The sequence below is a fragment of the Ahaetulla prasina genome, chromosome 6 (genome assembly GCF_028640845.1).
Source record: "Ahaetulla prasina isolate Xishuangbanna chromosome 6, ASM2864084v1, whole genome shotgun sequence".
Taxonomy (NCBI): Eukaryota; Metazoa; Chordata; class Lepidosauria; order Squamata; family Colubridae; genus Ahaetulla; species Ahaetulla prasina.
The window spans coordinates 109,679,329-109,692,604 of NC_080544.1; the positions used below are offsets into that span (position 1 = coordinate 109,679,329).

The 13,276-nt window shown below is 47.1% G+C and overlaps 1 protein-coding gene across 3 annotated transcripts in view; it reads left to right on the forward strand.

Moving 5' to 3' along the window:
• The window catches only part of LOC131200495 (solute carrier family 12 member 9-like), a 182,341-nt gene that overhangs the window by 89,262 nt on the left and 79,803 nt on the right, over positions 1-13,276 (forward strand). For all 3 annotated transcript variants that reach the window (XM_058187321.1, XM_058187320.1, XM_058187322.1), the window contains one exon: positions 4,609-4,733. In XM_058187321.1, coding sequence (XP_058043304.1) covers positions 4,609-4,733 — 125 coding nt within the window. The remainder of the gene's footprint in view (positions 1-4,608; positions 4,734-13,276) is intronic.

Consider the following 13,276-nt stretch of genomic DNA (forward strand, 5'->3'; position numbering starts at 1 on the left):
TTGAAGTCCACAAACGGTCCATGCTGCCAGAGGAATCCTGGGAGTTGAAGTCCACAAACGGTCCATGCTGCCAGAGGAATCCTGGGAGTTGAAGTCCACAAGTGGTCCGTGCTGCCAGAGGAATCCTGGGAGTTGAAGTCCACAAATGGTCCATGCTGCCAGAGGAATCCTGGGAGCTGAAGTCCACAAACGGTCCATGCTGCCAGAGGAATTCTGGGAGTTGAAGTCCACAAGTGGTCCATGCTAATGAAGGAATTCTGGGAGTTGAAATCCACAAACGATCCATGCTGCCAGAGGAATCCTGGGAGTTGAAGTCCACAAGTCTTAAAAGTTGCCAACTTTGGAGACCCCTTGCTCTAGAACAAGGGTGTCAAATTCAAGGGCTAGAGGAATCCTGGGAGTTGAAGTCCACAAACGGTCCATGCTGCCAGAGGAATCCTGGGAGTTGAAGTCAACAAACAGTCCATGCTGCCAGAGGAATCCTGGGAGTTGAAGTCCACAAGTCTTAAAAGTTGCCAACTTTGGAGACCCCTTGCTCTAGAACAAGGGTGTCAAATTCAAGGGCTAGAGGAATCCTGGGAGTTGAAGTCCACAAATGGTCCATGCTGCCAGAGGAATCCTGGGAGTTGAAGTCCACAAGTGGTCCATGCTAAGGAAGAATTCTGGGAGTTGAAGTCAACAAACGGTCCATGCTGCCAGAGGAATCCTGGGAGTTGAAGTCCACAAGTCTTAAAAGTTGCCAACTTTGGAGACCCCTTTCTCTAGAACAAGGGTGTCAAACTCAAGGACCGGGGGCCGGATCTGGCCCGCGGGGTACTTAGATCTGACCTGGAAACAGCGAAGGACTGTCCCGTGGTGCTTTTACTCCCAAGTTCCATTTTCGGCCGCCACGGTCTCCTGCAATGGAGCCCACTGGAGTCCATTGGAGTTTTCACTGGCAGAGCGCTCGGGCCACCACAGGCTCCCCCGACATGAGTGACATCAAGCTGGCCATGCCCACCCTAGCCATGCCACCCCCAGCCCCCCCCCCCGAGGTCAAACACAACCCTGATGCGGCCTGCAATGAAATCGAGTTTGACGCCCCTGCTGTAGAACACGAGTGTCAAACTCGCGGCATCGCGTTTCCATCATGTGACATTTCTTGATGTTTTTTTCCCCTTCATGGAGCCATGGCTTGTACATGATGCCCATGGGCCACCAATTTGACACCTCTGTTCTAGAACATCAGTGGGGTATTTCCCCCCAAACGACAACCTTTCGAGGTAGGCTTTTGTTGAGACAAGGATTGTCCCACAGTCACCCAGTCATTTGCACAGCTGAATCGGGATTTAAACTTCTCCACTCCTGGTTCGGTACTCTAACCACTAAACCACGCTGGAGGTTTTTTGGAGTTAAATATGCTTTTGATGAATTTATGGGCTAAATCAGGGATCTCCAACCTTGGTAACTTTAAGCCTGGTGGACTTCAACTCCCAGAATTCCCCAGCCAGCTGTATCTGTTTCTTTTTCTTTTAATCTCTTAAAGTGGAGAGATTGCAGAGGAAGGGATTGCAAGAGAGTAAGCTTTGCTGGCTGGGGGATTCTGAGAGTTGAAGTCCGCCAGGCTTAAAGTGGCCAAGGTTGGAGACCCCTGATTTGGAGAGAAGGGTTAAAAAAACGCAAACAAATCCACTGTGCAGATAGTCCTGACTTTGAACACTCATTTAGTGACCGTTTGAAGTTATAATGGCATTGAAAAAAGGGGCTTATGGCCGTTTTTCACACTTACGACCATTGCAGCATCTCCCATGGTCACGTGATCAAAATTCAGACGCTTGGCAACTGACTCATATTTATGGCGGTTGCAATGTCCCGGGGTCACATGATCCCCTTTTGCGACCTTCTGACAAGCCAAGTCAATGGGAAAGCCAGATTCACTTAACAACCGTGTTACTAACTTAACAATGGCAGTGATTCACTTAACAACTACAAAAAAAAAGGAACATAAAATGGGGTAAAATTCACTTAACACCTGTCTCGCTTAGCAGCAGAAATTTTGGGCTCCATTGCGGTTATAAGTCAAGGACTACCTGCATGTCTGTTTTCTTTATTCAATTCTGTAACTCTAAATTCTATCATTTAGTCAGGTGATCCCCATTTAACAAAAGTCTCACTTAACAACAGGAGTTTTGAGCTCAGTTGTGGTCATAAGTCAAGGATTACCTATACCAGGGATCTCCAACCTTAGCAACTTTAAGCCTGGCAGACTTCAACTCCCAGAATTCCCCAGCCAGCTGTATCTGTTTCTTTTTCTCTTAACCTCTTAAACTGGAGAGATTGCAGAGGAAGGGATTACAAGAGATTAAGCTTTGCTGGCTGGGGAATTCTGGGAGTTGAAGTCCGCCAGGCTTAAAGTTGTCAAGGTTGGAGACCCCTGGGCTAATTTACAATATCCTGTGTCTGGATTTGGTTTGGCATACTTCATGAACACAGCCATGGTTTAAGTAAACCGCAGGTCCGACTGATTGTAGCTTGTTGAAGAAGCTACGGTTAAAAGAAAACCATGGCATAGTTTGTGATGCATTTAGCCTATACAGATATAATAGATCAACAGCTCCTAAATACTAAAAAACAGACGAGAAGGTAGTTATCTCTGTAATTCACACCCCCCCCCCAAAAAAAGCACCATTACCATAATGACAAAGTTTTCTGTTCAAAATATATATCTACATCTAAATGCATTTTTGAGCTAGCTAGAGAGTGTTCAAAAATAGTAATTAAAATAGGAGTTGTCATTTTAGATCCTTGGTGGTTGTTTTTGTTGTTGTTGTTGTTGTTGTTTTTAAAGCAGAATAACATCAGAGAATCTGGATTGATGCTCAACCATCAATCTTTCTTTTTTCTTTCTTTTTTATTCAAAATAGCAAAATAGGTTGCGTCTTGCCCACAACCCAGAAGAGGAGCTGCGCAGGACGCATGCACGCGCCCTCGAAAATGAACTTCCGGTTTCAGCTACTGAACTTCTGGTTTGAGCCAGCTACTCTTCCGGGTTTTTGGCGCACCTGTGCACGCGACGATCAGCTGGCTGGCGTACATGCTCACTCAGGAAAACGGAAGACCAGCTCTTCCAGTTTCTCGCACTGCCGCATGCAAAAAGGCCAGCTGATCGTCACGTGCGCATGTGCGCCAGAAACCCGGAAGAGGAACGGGCGACGCCGCGCGTGCCAGGCAACATGGCTCCGTATGCCACTTCGGACACGCGTGCCATAGGTTCGCCATCACAGGACTAGATAACCATTTGGCGGGGTGGTATAGGTCAGGAATCTCCAACCTTAGCAATTTTAAGCCTGGCAGACTTCAACTCCCAGAATTCCCCAGCCAGCAAAGCTTACTCTCTTGCAATCCCTTCCTCTGCAATCTCTCCACTTTAAGAGGTTAAGAGAAAAAGAAACAGATTCAGCTGACTGGGGGAATTCTGGGAGTTGAAGTACTCCAGGCTTAAAGTTGCTAAGGTTGGAGATCCCTGGTATAGGTAGTCCTTGACTTATGGCCACAACTGAGCTCAAAATTCCTGTTGTTAAGTGAGACATTTGTTAAATGGGGATCACTTGACCCCGGGATATTGCAACCGTCGTAAATATAGTTGCCAAGTGTCTGAATTTTGATCACGTGACCATAGGGATGCTGCAATTATTGTAAAAGTGTGTGTGGTTGGAAATGGCCGTTATAACTTCGAACGGTCAATAAACAAACTGTCATAAATCAAGGACTCACTGGGTTTAGGGATAAGATCCCTGCAGAATCAAGAATTTTTGCTTTGCAGTCTCCAATCCTCGGGAAGGTGCGTTGAGTTTCAATTCCCAGAATCCCGCCTGCCGACAGGGGGATTATGGGCAGTGGTGGGTTTCAAATTTTTTTATTACTGGTTCTGTGGGCGTGGCTTGGTGGGCATAGCAGGGGAAAGATACTGTAAAATCCCCATTTCCTCCTAATCAGCTGGGACTCGGGAGGCAGAGAATAGATGGGGGACGGGGGCAGTCAGAATTTTTATTACCGGTTCTGTGGGTATGGCTTGGTGGGCGTGGCAGGGGAAGGATACTGTAAAAATCTCCATTCCCTCCCCACTCCAGGAAAAGGATACTACAAAATCCCCATTCCCTCCCCACTCCAGGGGAAGGTTACTGCAAAATCCCCATTCCCTCCCGATCAGCTGGGACTCGGGAGGCAGAGAATAATAGATGGGGGCGCGGCTGGTCAGAATTTTTACTACCGGTTCTGTGGGTGTGGCTTGATGGGCGTGGCATGGCTTGGTGGGCGTGGCAGGGGAAGGATACTGTAAAAATCTCCATTCCCTCCCCACTCCAGGGGAAGGTTACTGCAAAATCCCCATTCCCTCCCGATCAGCTGGGACTCGGGAGGCGGAGACTAGATAGGGGCGGGGCCAGTCAGAAGTGGTATTTGCCGGTTCTCTGAACTACTCAAAATTTCCGCTATCGGTTCTCCAAAACTGCTCAGAACCTGCTAAAACCCACCTCTGATTCTGGGTATGTACCGCAAGAAAAGGGGCGGAGTTGACATCCGGTGATTGGCTGCCGTGATTCTTGATTCCCGTGGTCTGTTTTTCCGCAGCTGGTGCTGTTTTCCGGGAAGCTGAACACCATAGCTGCAGTGGTCACCATCTTCTTCCTACTGGTTTACGCTACGGTGGATTTGGCCTGCCTGGCGCTCGAGTGGGCCTCTGCCCCGAACTTCAGGTATGTTGGAAGAAGGGGAAAGTAGGAAATTTGCAAAGCACAGAATCGGCAAAGTACCTGGGAAGAGGTTTGACAACCACTGCTCTGAAATCGTATATAGGGTTTCCTGTTTGAGCAGGGGGTTGGATTAAAACATCACCTCCCACAACGTTTGGGGTACCAGGGACCCGTTTCGTGGAGAGAGAGGTTCTTCTGTGGACTGGAGGGAGTGTGGCTTTGCGTACTGCCTGCATCTCATGGATGGGGCTTTGCTTGTTTGGTGGACCGGTTTCTGGTATGCCACGGCCTGGTACCGGTCCACAGACCAGGGATGGAGACCCTTGGACTAGAAGACCTCCAAGGTCCCTTCTAACTCTGTCATTCTCTTCTCTTCTCTTCTCTTCTCTTCTCTTCTCTTCTCTTCTCTTCTCTTCTCTTCTCTTCTCTTCTCTTCTCTTCTCTTCCATCCTAACTTCTCTTCTCTTCTAACTTGTCTTCTCTTCCATTCTAACTTCTCTTCTCTTCTCTTCCATCCTAACTTCTCTTCTCTTCTCTTCTTTTCTCTTGTCTTCCCTTCTACCTTCTCTTCTCTTCTAACTTGTCTTCTCTTCTCTTCTCTTCTCTTCCATCCTAACTTCTCTTCTCTTCTAACTTGTCTTCTCTTCTCTTCCATCCTAACTTCTCTTCTCTTCTAACTTGTCTTCTCTTCCATTCTAACTTCTCTTCTCTTCTCTTCCATCCTAACTTCTCTTCTCTTCTCTTCCATTCTACCTTCTCTTCTCTTCTAACTTGTCTTCTCTTCTCTTCTCTTCTCTTCTCTTCTCTTCTCTTCTCTTCCATTCTAATTTCTCTTCTAACTTGTCTTCTCTTCTCTTCTCTTCTCCATGTGAGTAGGCTAGGATCCGCTGGTTGATCTATAGTGGGCTTTCAAGTGCCAAGCGAGGACTGCTAAATGATGGTTGAAACCAAATGTCTAGTGAGACCGTGAAAACCTCTAGAAAGATTGGGAGGCTGGGTAGAGAGGGAGGAGGGCCAGACCAGTGGGTTAAAATTGCAAAGAGGGAAAGTAATTATGGATTGTATGAATGGGTGTTTCTCAATCTTAGCTTTTAGAATTCCCCAGCATGGGTGGCTGGGGAATTCTGGGAGTTTGATGTCCAGGCATCTACAGTAAAAGCTAATAAAATTGAGAAATACCAACAGAACCATCAGATGTCATGTGAATTTTCCTTTCTTGGCAGAGGAGGGGTGGTCTTCTGTTCATGTTACTTTGATGGGTTCGCTCCGAGTTGGGGGTTCGACTACATGACCTCAAGGATGACCTCTACTTTCCAGCTGTAAGATTCTATGATTTGAAGCCGCTTGTGTGGTCGAGCTTCACACCCTCTGGGGAACACCGGGATTCAGTTAATGGATTTTTGAAGTCCAAATGCCAAATACAAATAGTCCACAAGTTATGACCGCAATCGAGCCCAAAATTTCTGCTGCCAGTTGTTAAGTGAGCTTTGCCTCGCTTTACGACCTTTCTTGCCAGAGTTGTTAAGTGAATCGCTGCAGCTGTTAAGTTAGCTGCTAATTGAATCCGGCTTCCCCCATTGACTTTGCTTGTCAGAAGGTGATCACGAGACACTACAACCGTCGTAAATACGAATCAGTTGCCAAGCGTCTGAATTTTGATCACATGATCACCCCACCCCCACCCGGAGAGGCTGCATGTAAAAAACAATAAGTTCTCTTTTTTTTGGGGGGTGCTGTTGTAACTTGGAACGGTCACTAAACGAACGGTTGTTAAATCGAGGCCTAACTCTGCAGGCGATCCAGCTGCAGAAGTTTGCTTATTTATTTAATTATTTATTTGGAAATTTTATATTGCCGCCGACTCACCCATGGCGACTGAAGGCCGCTTACAAAGATATAAAAACACCATCTACAAGCAATAAAAAAAATAATAATAAAAATAAAATAAAATAAAATAATACCCTTCCGCCAAGGATTTACTCACCGCTAGGGCCCTGGGTGAAATCAAAGGCTCCCTAATAACTCTGCCGATTTGGATGGATCATTTGAAAACGAGCAATCCCAGCTTCGTCTTGTCACCCTAAAGCAGGGGGTCTCCAACCTTGGCAACTTTCAGACTGGTGGACTTCAACTCCCAGAATTCCTCAGGCAGACATGTGTTCTGTCTCCTTCCCCACTTCAGACCCACGAGCTGGCCTTCAGCCAGTGGATTCACAGCTCTTATCAGTCCTGGCAGAGAAATCGCAGCTGCCTGCCAAAGTTCAAACAAATGACTCACAGAGTAAGACTTTCAGCTCTCTTTGAAACGGTTCAGCTAATTTTTGCTTCCCGTGGAGTGAGAGCAGTCCCAAAGCTCCTTATATATCCTTTGGGGTGGGGCAGGAGCCACTTCTTTTTGATGACGCCGCCTCTCTAATCTTCTGAACCGCAGATCAATTCAAGCTTGATTATTATTATCAGCTGGGTCTGAAGGCGTAGCCTGGGGAAGGGAGGAATCAGGGGATGACGGCCTCATTACGTCCTCCGACTGGTCTGGTTCTGGCTCCTGGAGCCGAGCCAAAGGAATCGATGCTCCCGAGGTAAGCCTTACTGGCCCTTCCCCCTCACTTTTGGAGTCACTTTCGGGCATGGGGCCAGGTTCGGGGGCTGGAATCACAACAACGTGTCTGTTTCTCTTACCTGCCAAAGTGGAGAGATTGCCGAGGAAGGGATTACAAGAGAGTAAGCAAAGCTGGCTGAGGAATTCTGGGAGTTGAAGTCCACAAGTCTGAAAGTTGCCAAGGTTGGAGACCCCTGCACTAAAGGGAATACCTCGGTGGGCAAGGAATGGTGAGTGGGATTAGTCAAGAGAACAAGAGAAGTCTCTGTCTTTAAAAATTGGCATCCGTATTAATCTTGAAAGGTTTATTTGCTTTTCAGTGCCGCCTCAACCGTGAATCCTTGCCCCTTATTCCCTCTGCAAGGTTTCCCCCTCCTCTCTTCCTCCTTTCCTTTAATTTAAAGACAAGGCATCATTAATACGAAAAGGATTAAGTGAAAATGAACTACAGAAGAGGTTACCTTTTAAAAAAAAAAACGCGCGCACACCTGTCTCGGGGCCATGAAAAACCCGCGTTGGTTTTGGAAATGATTGCTCTAAATATCATTTCAGGAAAATTTCCCCATATTAAGGGGAGTTTTTCCTCTGGTCTAATGCACTCCTTCATGGCAGCTAAATTGAGCGATTTTAAATCCAATTGTATAGAGAGAGTCCGAGTTGCATTTGCTTTCCGGGGTTGTACAAAACGGGAGGTTTGGCGAGGAAGTGCTGCCGTTAGGAAATCAAATCCTTTTGCAAATCCCACAAAGTTTTCCAGGCTCCTGCCTGCCTTCGGGAGACCCTCTTTGCTTCTGGGGTGCTTTGATAATTGGGGGATTCTGCTTATAAATAACTCCAGCACTTGGTTTTAGAGAGATGCTGCATCCCTTTTGCCCGAAATACACCTTGGTAACGGCTGACCTAAGAATGTTAAACTAAACTAAACTAAGGACTCGGAGAGTCTTAATCAACACCGCAGGTTTTTAACGCATTAAAAGGTAACGGTTCCCTTCGCACGTACGTGCTAAGTCGTTCCCGGCTCTAGAGGGCGGTGCTCATCTCCGTTTCAAAGCCGAAGAGCCGGCGCTGTCCGAAGATGTTCTCATGTGGTCATGTGGCCGGCATGACTCGACGCCAAAGGCGCACGGAAGGCTGTGACCTTCCCACCAAAGGTGGTCCCTATTTTTTTCTGCTTGCATTTTTTTATGTGCTTTCGAACTGCTAAGTTGGCGGAAGCTGGGACAAGTCACGAGAGCTCCCCCCGTTACGCGGCACTAGGGATTCGAACCGCTGAACTTTCGATCAACAAGCTCAGCATCTTAGCCACTGAGCCACCACATCCCTTTTTAACACATTAGAATGTGTGAATTAATTAGATGCTTGTTATCTGTCTGGCATGTGGTCTGCATTGTCAACCCTCCCCTCCCTCCCTCTTCCTCTTCCCCTCTTCCTCTTCTTTCCTGTTCCTCTTCTCCTTCCTCCTTCCCTTCCTCTGTTTCCTCCTCCCTCCCTCCTCCATTGTCTACCTCTTCCTCTTCTTTTTCTCTTATCCTTTCTTCCTGTTCCCCTTCTCTCTCCTTCCTCCCTCCCTCCCTCTGTCTTTTCCTTCCTTCCTCTCTTCCTCTTCCTTTTTCTTTCTTTCAGTTACTCTGTCTTCCTGTTTTCCTTCCTTCTCTCCTTCGGTCTTCCTCTGCCTCTTCTTCTTCTTTTTCTCTTACCTTCCCTGCCTCCCTGCCTTTGCCTTTCTGTTTCTCTTACTTCTTCCCCTTCCTTCCTTCCTTCCTTCCTTCCTTCCTTCCTCCCTCCTACTCTTCCTTCCTGTTCTCCTTCCTTCCTTCCTTACTCCTCTTTTCTTTCTTTCTTCTTCTTCTTTCTTTGTCTCTCTCTCTCTCTTTCTTTCTTTCCTTCCTTCCTCCTATTCTTTCTTCCTGTTTTCCTTCCTTCCTTCCTTCCTCCCTTCTTTCTTTTTTTTCTCTTTTTTCTCTCCTTCCTTCCTTCCTTCCTTCCTTCCTCCCTCCTACTCTTCCTTCCTGTTCTCCTTCCTTCCTTCTTTCCTTCCTTCCTTCCTTTCTCTCTCTCTCTCTCTTTCTTTCTTTCCTTCCTTCCTTCTTTCCTTCCTTCCTTCCTTTTTTCTCTCTCCTCCCTTCCTTCCTTCCTCTAACTCTTTCTTCCTGTTCTCCTTCCTTCCCTCCCTCCCTCCCTCCTTCCTTCCTTCCCCCTTCATCTGTCTCTCCGCCCCATGCCTCTGAAGAATTCAGTGCAGTTCCCCAAAAACCTACGCATTTCAGTACCGCTTCTCAGTTAGAAAGGAGCATCCACACTCCTCCTGAAGTTGGTAGCATCGGTTAACTTAAACAATCCTGCCACGCAAAGGAGCAGGCAGCGGCTGCTCCCAAAAGGCTCCCCCCTCCAAAGAGGCCCCCAGGTCAGTTGTTTGGGATAGCCAGGCTGGGATTTGGGGTGTTAATTGGATCGGGAGCCCCTGATCAATCAGAGCTAATTAAAAGGACTAATTAACGCAGCGTTTCTCAACCCTCGGCAGCTTTAAGATGTCTGGACTTCAATTCCCAGAATTCCCCAGCCAGCTATGCATAGCTGGCTGGGGAATTCTGGGAGTTGAAATCCACATATTTATTTTATTTTATTTGCATTTATATCCCGCCCTTCTCCGAAGACTCAGGGCGGCTTACACTGTGTTAAGCAATAGTCTTCATCCATTTGTATATTATATACAAAGTCAACTTTTATTGCCCCCAACAATCTGGGTCCTCATTTTACCTACCTTATAAAGGATGGAAGGCTGAGTCAACCTTGGGCCTGGTGGGACTAGAACCTGCAGTAATTGCAGGCAGCTGTGTTAATAACAGACTGCATTAGTCTCTTGAGCCACAAGAGACATATGTTAACATAGCTAAAGTTTGGAAAACCCTGAATTAAAGAATCTTTACAGGCTGGCGGTTTTTTTTTTATTATTATTATTATTTTTATTTTGTCACAACAGTATACGTAAACATTGATATAAAACAACAACACATCATTAAAAAAAACATATATATAAGCAAAAGTATGCAACAATTCTATTAAGTTGATATAATGAAAGGGAACAATAGGACAGGAACGGTAGGCACTTTTGTGCTGTTATGCACGCCCCGTATTATTGGATTATTGGGAAATAATCCAACTTTGCCCCCCTTTTCTGGCAACTTCGGATGCAGCCAGCTTTTTGAAAGTTTCTGGCTCCTCGGCTACCCTTTGCGAAGGGGGTCCCTCCTGCCCCCCCCACACACACTCCGAGCCACCCCAGGGGACTCTTAGCCATTTTGGTGTCCTGCCTCCCTTTCTCCTTTGGGCTGAGCTCTTTCTTCTTAGGGCCCCATCTGCAAAATGCCCGTTCCCTACTCTACTTTCATATCTCAATGGTCGGTGGGTCGTTTTGAGGATTCCCCCCTCCCTCTCTCAGCTCTTTGTTACGGGGGGGGGGAGGGAGGGAGAGAGAGAGAGAGAGAGACGACCGCCCCTTCCCATCAATTTTTCCTCCAGCTAATCCCATCAAGGCAACGCATCGCCTGTGTAATAAGCATTTATGATCCTGTTTAAAAAGCTTTCGCCCTTGAGCAAATACCCAGTTTTTTTTTAAAAAAAAAAATCAAGAAGAGAAGGGGGGGAAGCAGAAGAGGAAAACACACACACACACACACCCCTCCGTGGCGTTTCAGCTCTTTGCAGTGAATTTATGGGACTGATCAGCTCTCCCAGGCAGCGTGCCAAAGTTTCTTTTATATAGAGCAGAGTTTACATTAGTGGTAATTAAACTGAGCAGGAGTGGGATGGGAGGGACGGGGAGGAAAAACCCGTGTGCTGTCTCTTTGTGTGTGTGTGTGTGTTGTGCATGTAGGAGTAGCTTTCCTGGAACAGGTTTTCCTCTCTCTTTTTTTTCCTTTCTTTTTTTCTTTTTTTGCCGGGTGTACTTGTGCCTATCGGTCGCACACTTGCTACAGCTTTACAGTTCTGGAAGACCGAAGGCAGGATGTGAAAAAAAATATGGCTTGCAAAGGTTTTTAAATTCCTGGGTGGAAAAGATAAAGGTAAAGGTAAAGGTTCCCCTCGCACATACGTGCTAGTCGTTCCCGACTCTAGGGGGTGGTGCTCATCTCCGTTTCAAAGCCGAAGAGCCAGCGCTGTCCGAAGACGTCTCCGTGGTCATGTGGCCGGCATGACTCAACGCCAAAGGAGCACGGAACGCTGTTACCTTCCCACCAAAGGTGGTCCCTATTTTTTCTACTTGCATTTTTTTACGTGCTTTCGAACTGCTAGGTTAACAGAAGCTGGGACAAGTAACGGGAGCTCACCCCGTTACACGGCAGCACTAGGGATTCGAACCGCTGAGCTGCCGATCTTTCGATCGACAAGCTCAACATCCTAGCCCCTGAGCCACCGCATCCCTATATGCAAAAGGTTCTGCTTTAATTGTTTCTCTTCCTCGGTCTTCTTGTGGGATCCTTCTCAGCTATGTTCACCCAATTTTAGCTGGATTTCCAAAGATTCAGCCAGCCGGCAGCCTGTCCTGACTTTGGGAGAGTGAGAGATATCAGCGTTCCAGAATGACTCAAGTCCAATTAAAGACTCCGAGACAAGCATCATCTCGAATCTTTCATTTATTGAAATAGGTATACTGGCACATCTGGGGAAAAACGAATCTGAGAGTTCCGGGTTTTCCCTCAATAAATCAAAACCCCAAATCCAGCCCTTGCACCCATCAGTCCGTTGCATGTCCCAGTCACCCTCCGTCCCAACTTGAGACACCACTGCAACTAATCCGCCTCCAGATGCAGGAGCACCCTGACCTTAACCGCAAAGAAGAATGCTATTACGTCTTAACTACAATCTCTCTCTACTAAATCCCCACTCTTACTTTCCCAAGAAGGTGGCAACGTGGAAGTTTCCAGAGTTAATATGGCTTCTAAAGCTGACAGGCATCCCCCCCCCAAAAAAGGAAAAAATATGCCCTATACCACGGGTCTCCAATCTTGGCTCTTTTAAGACTTGTGGACTTCAACTCCCAGAGTTTTGCTGGCTGAGGAACTCTGGGAGTTGAAGTTCACAAGTCTTAAAAGAGCCAAGTTTGCAGACCCCTGCCCTATACTATTCACAGCGGAAGCGTCTGGGCCCATATGGATCAATATGGAGAACAATACAAAACGGATCGCGATTTAGTATCTGCGATTTCAGAGGGGATGAACGAAGGAGAAAAATAATTCCTTTTTGTGACTGAACTAAATCACACGAAGAACGGTTAGAGGAATCGGGTATGAATAATCCAGTGAAAAGAAGGATTGGGAGAGACACGATGGCAGTCTTCCAGTATTTGAGGGTTGCCCAGGAAGAAGAGGGGGGTCAAGCTATTCTCCAAAGCCCCTTGAAGGCAGGACAAGAAGCAACGGATGGAAACAGATGCCCTACGAGGTTCCCTTCCAACTCTGTTAATCTGTAATCTGTAACCAAGGAGAGAAGTAACCTGGAATTAAGGAGAAACTTCCTAGCACTGAGGACAATTAACCTGTGGAACAGAAGTTGCCTTCAGACGTTGTGGATGCTTCAACACTGGAAATTTTAAAGAAGAGGCTGGACAGTCGCTTGTCTGAAATGGTAAAGGGACGTTATGGCGAACCTATGGCAGGTAGAGCCCTCTCTGTGGGCACGCGCACCATTGCCTGCTCCTCTTCTGGTTTTGTTTTGTTTTTCTGGCCCGAACACGGCTTGAAAACTGCCTGGAAAATTGTTGTGCCTCGCCCGCCCTCCTCTCCTCAGCCGGGCCCCTCCCATCTCCTGCTATCTGAGCCAGAGTCTGATAATGAAGAGGAATGGCCTGGCACGCCTCCAGCCCCCAGCCCTGGCACCATGCCCGGACAGACTGAGCAAACAAACCTCCCTACAGCGTGTGAGCACGAAGCCAGCCACGAGCTAGAAT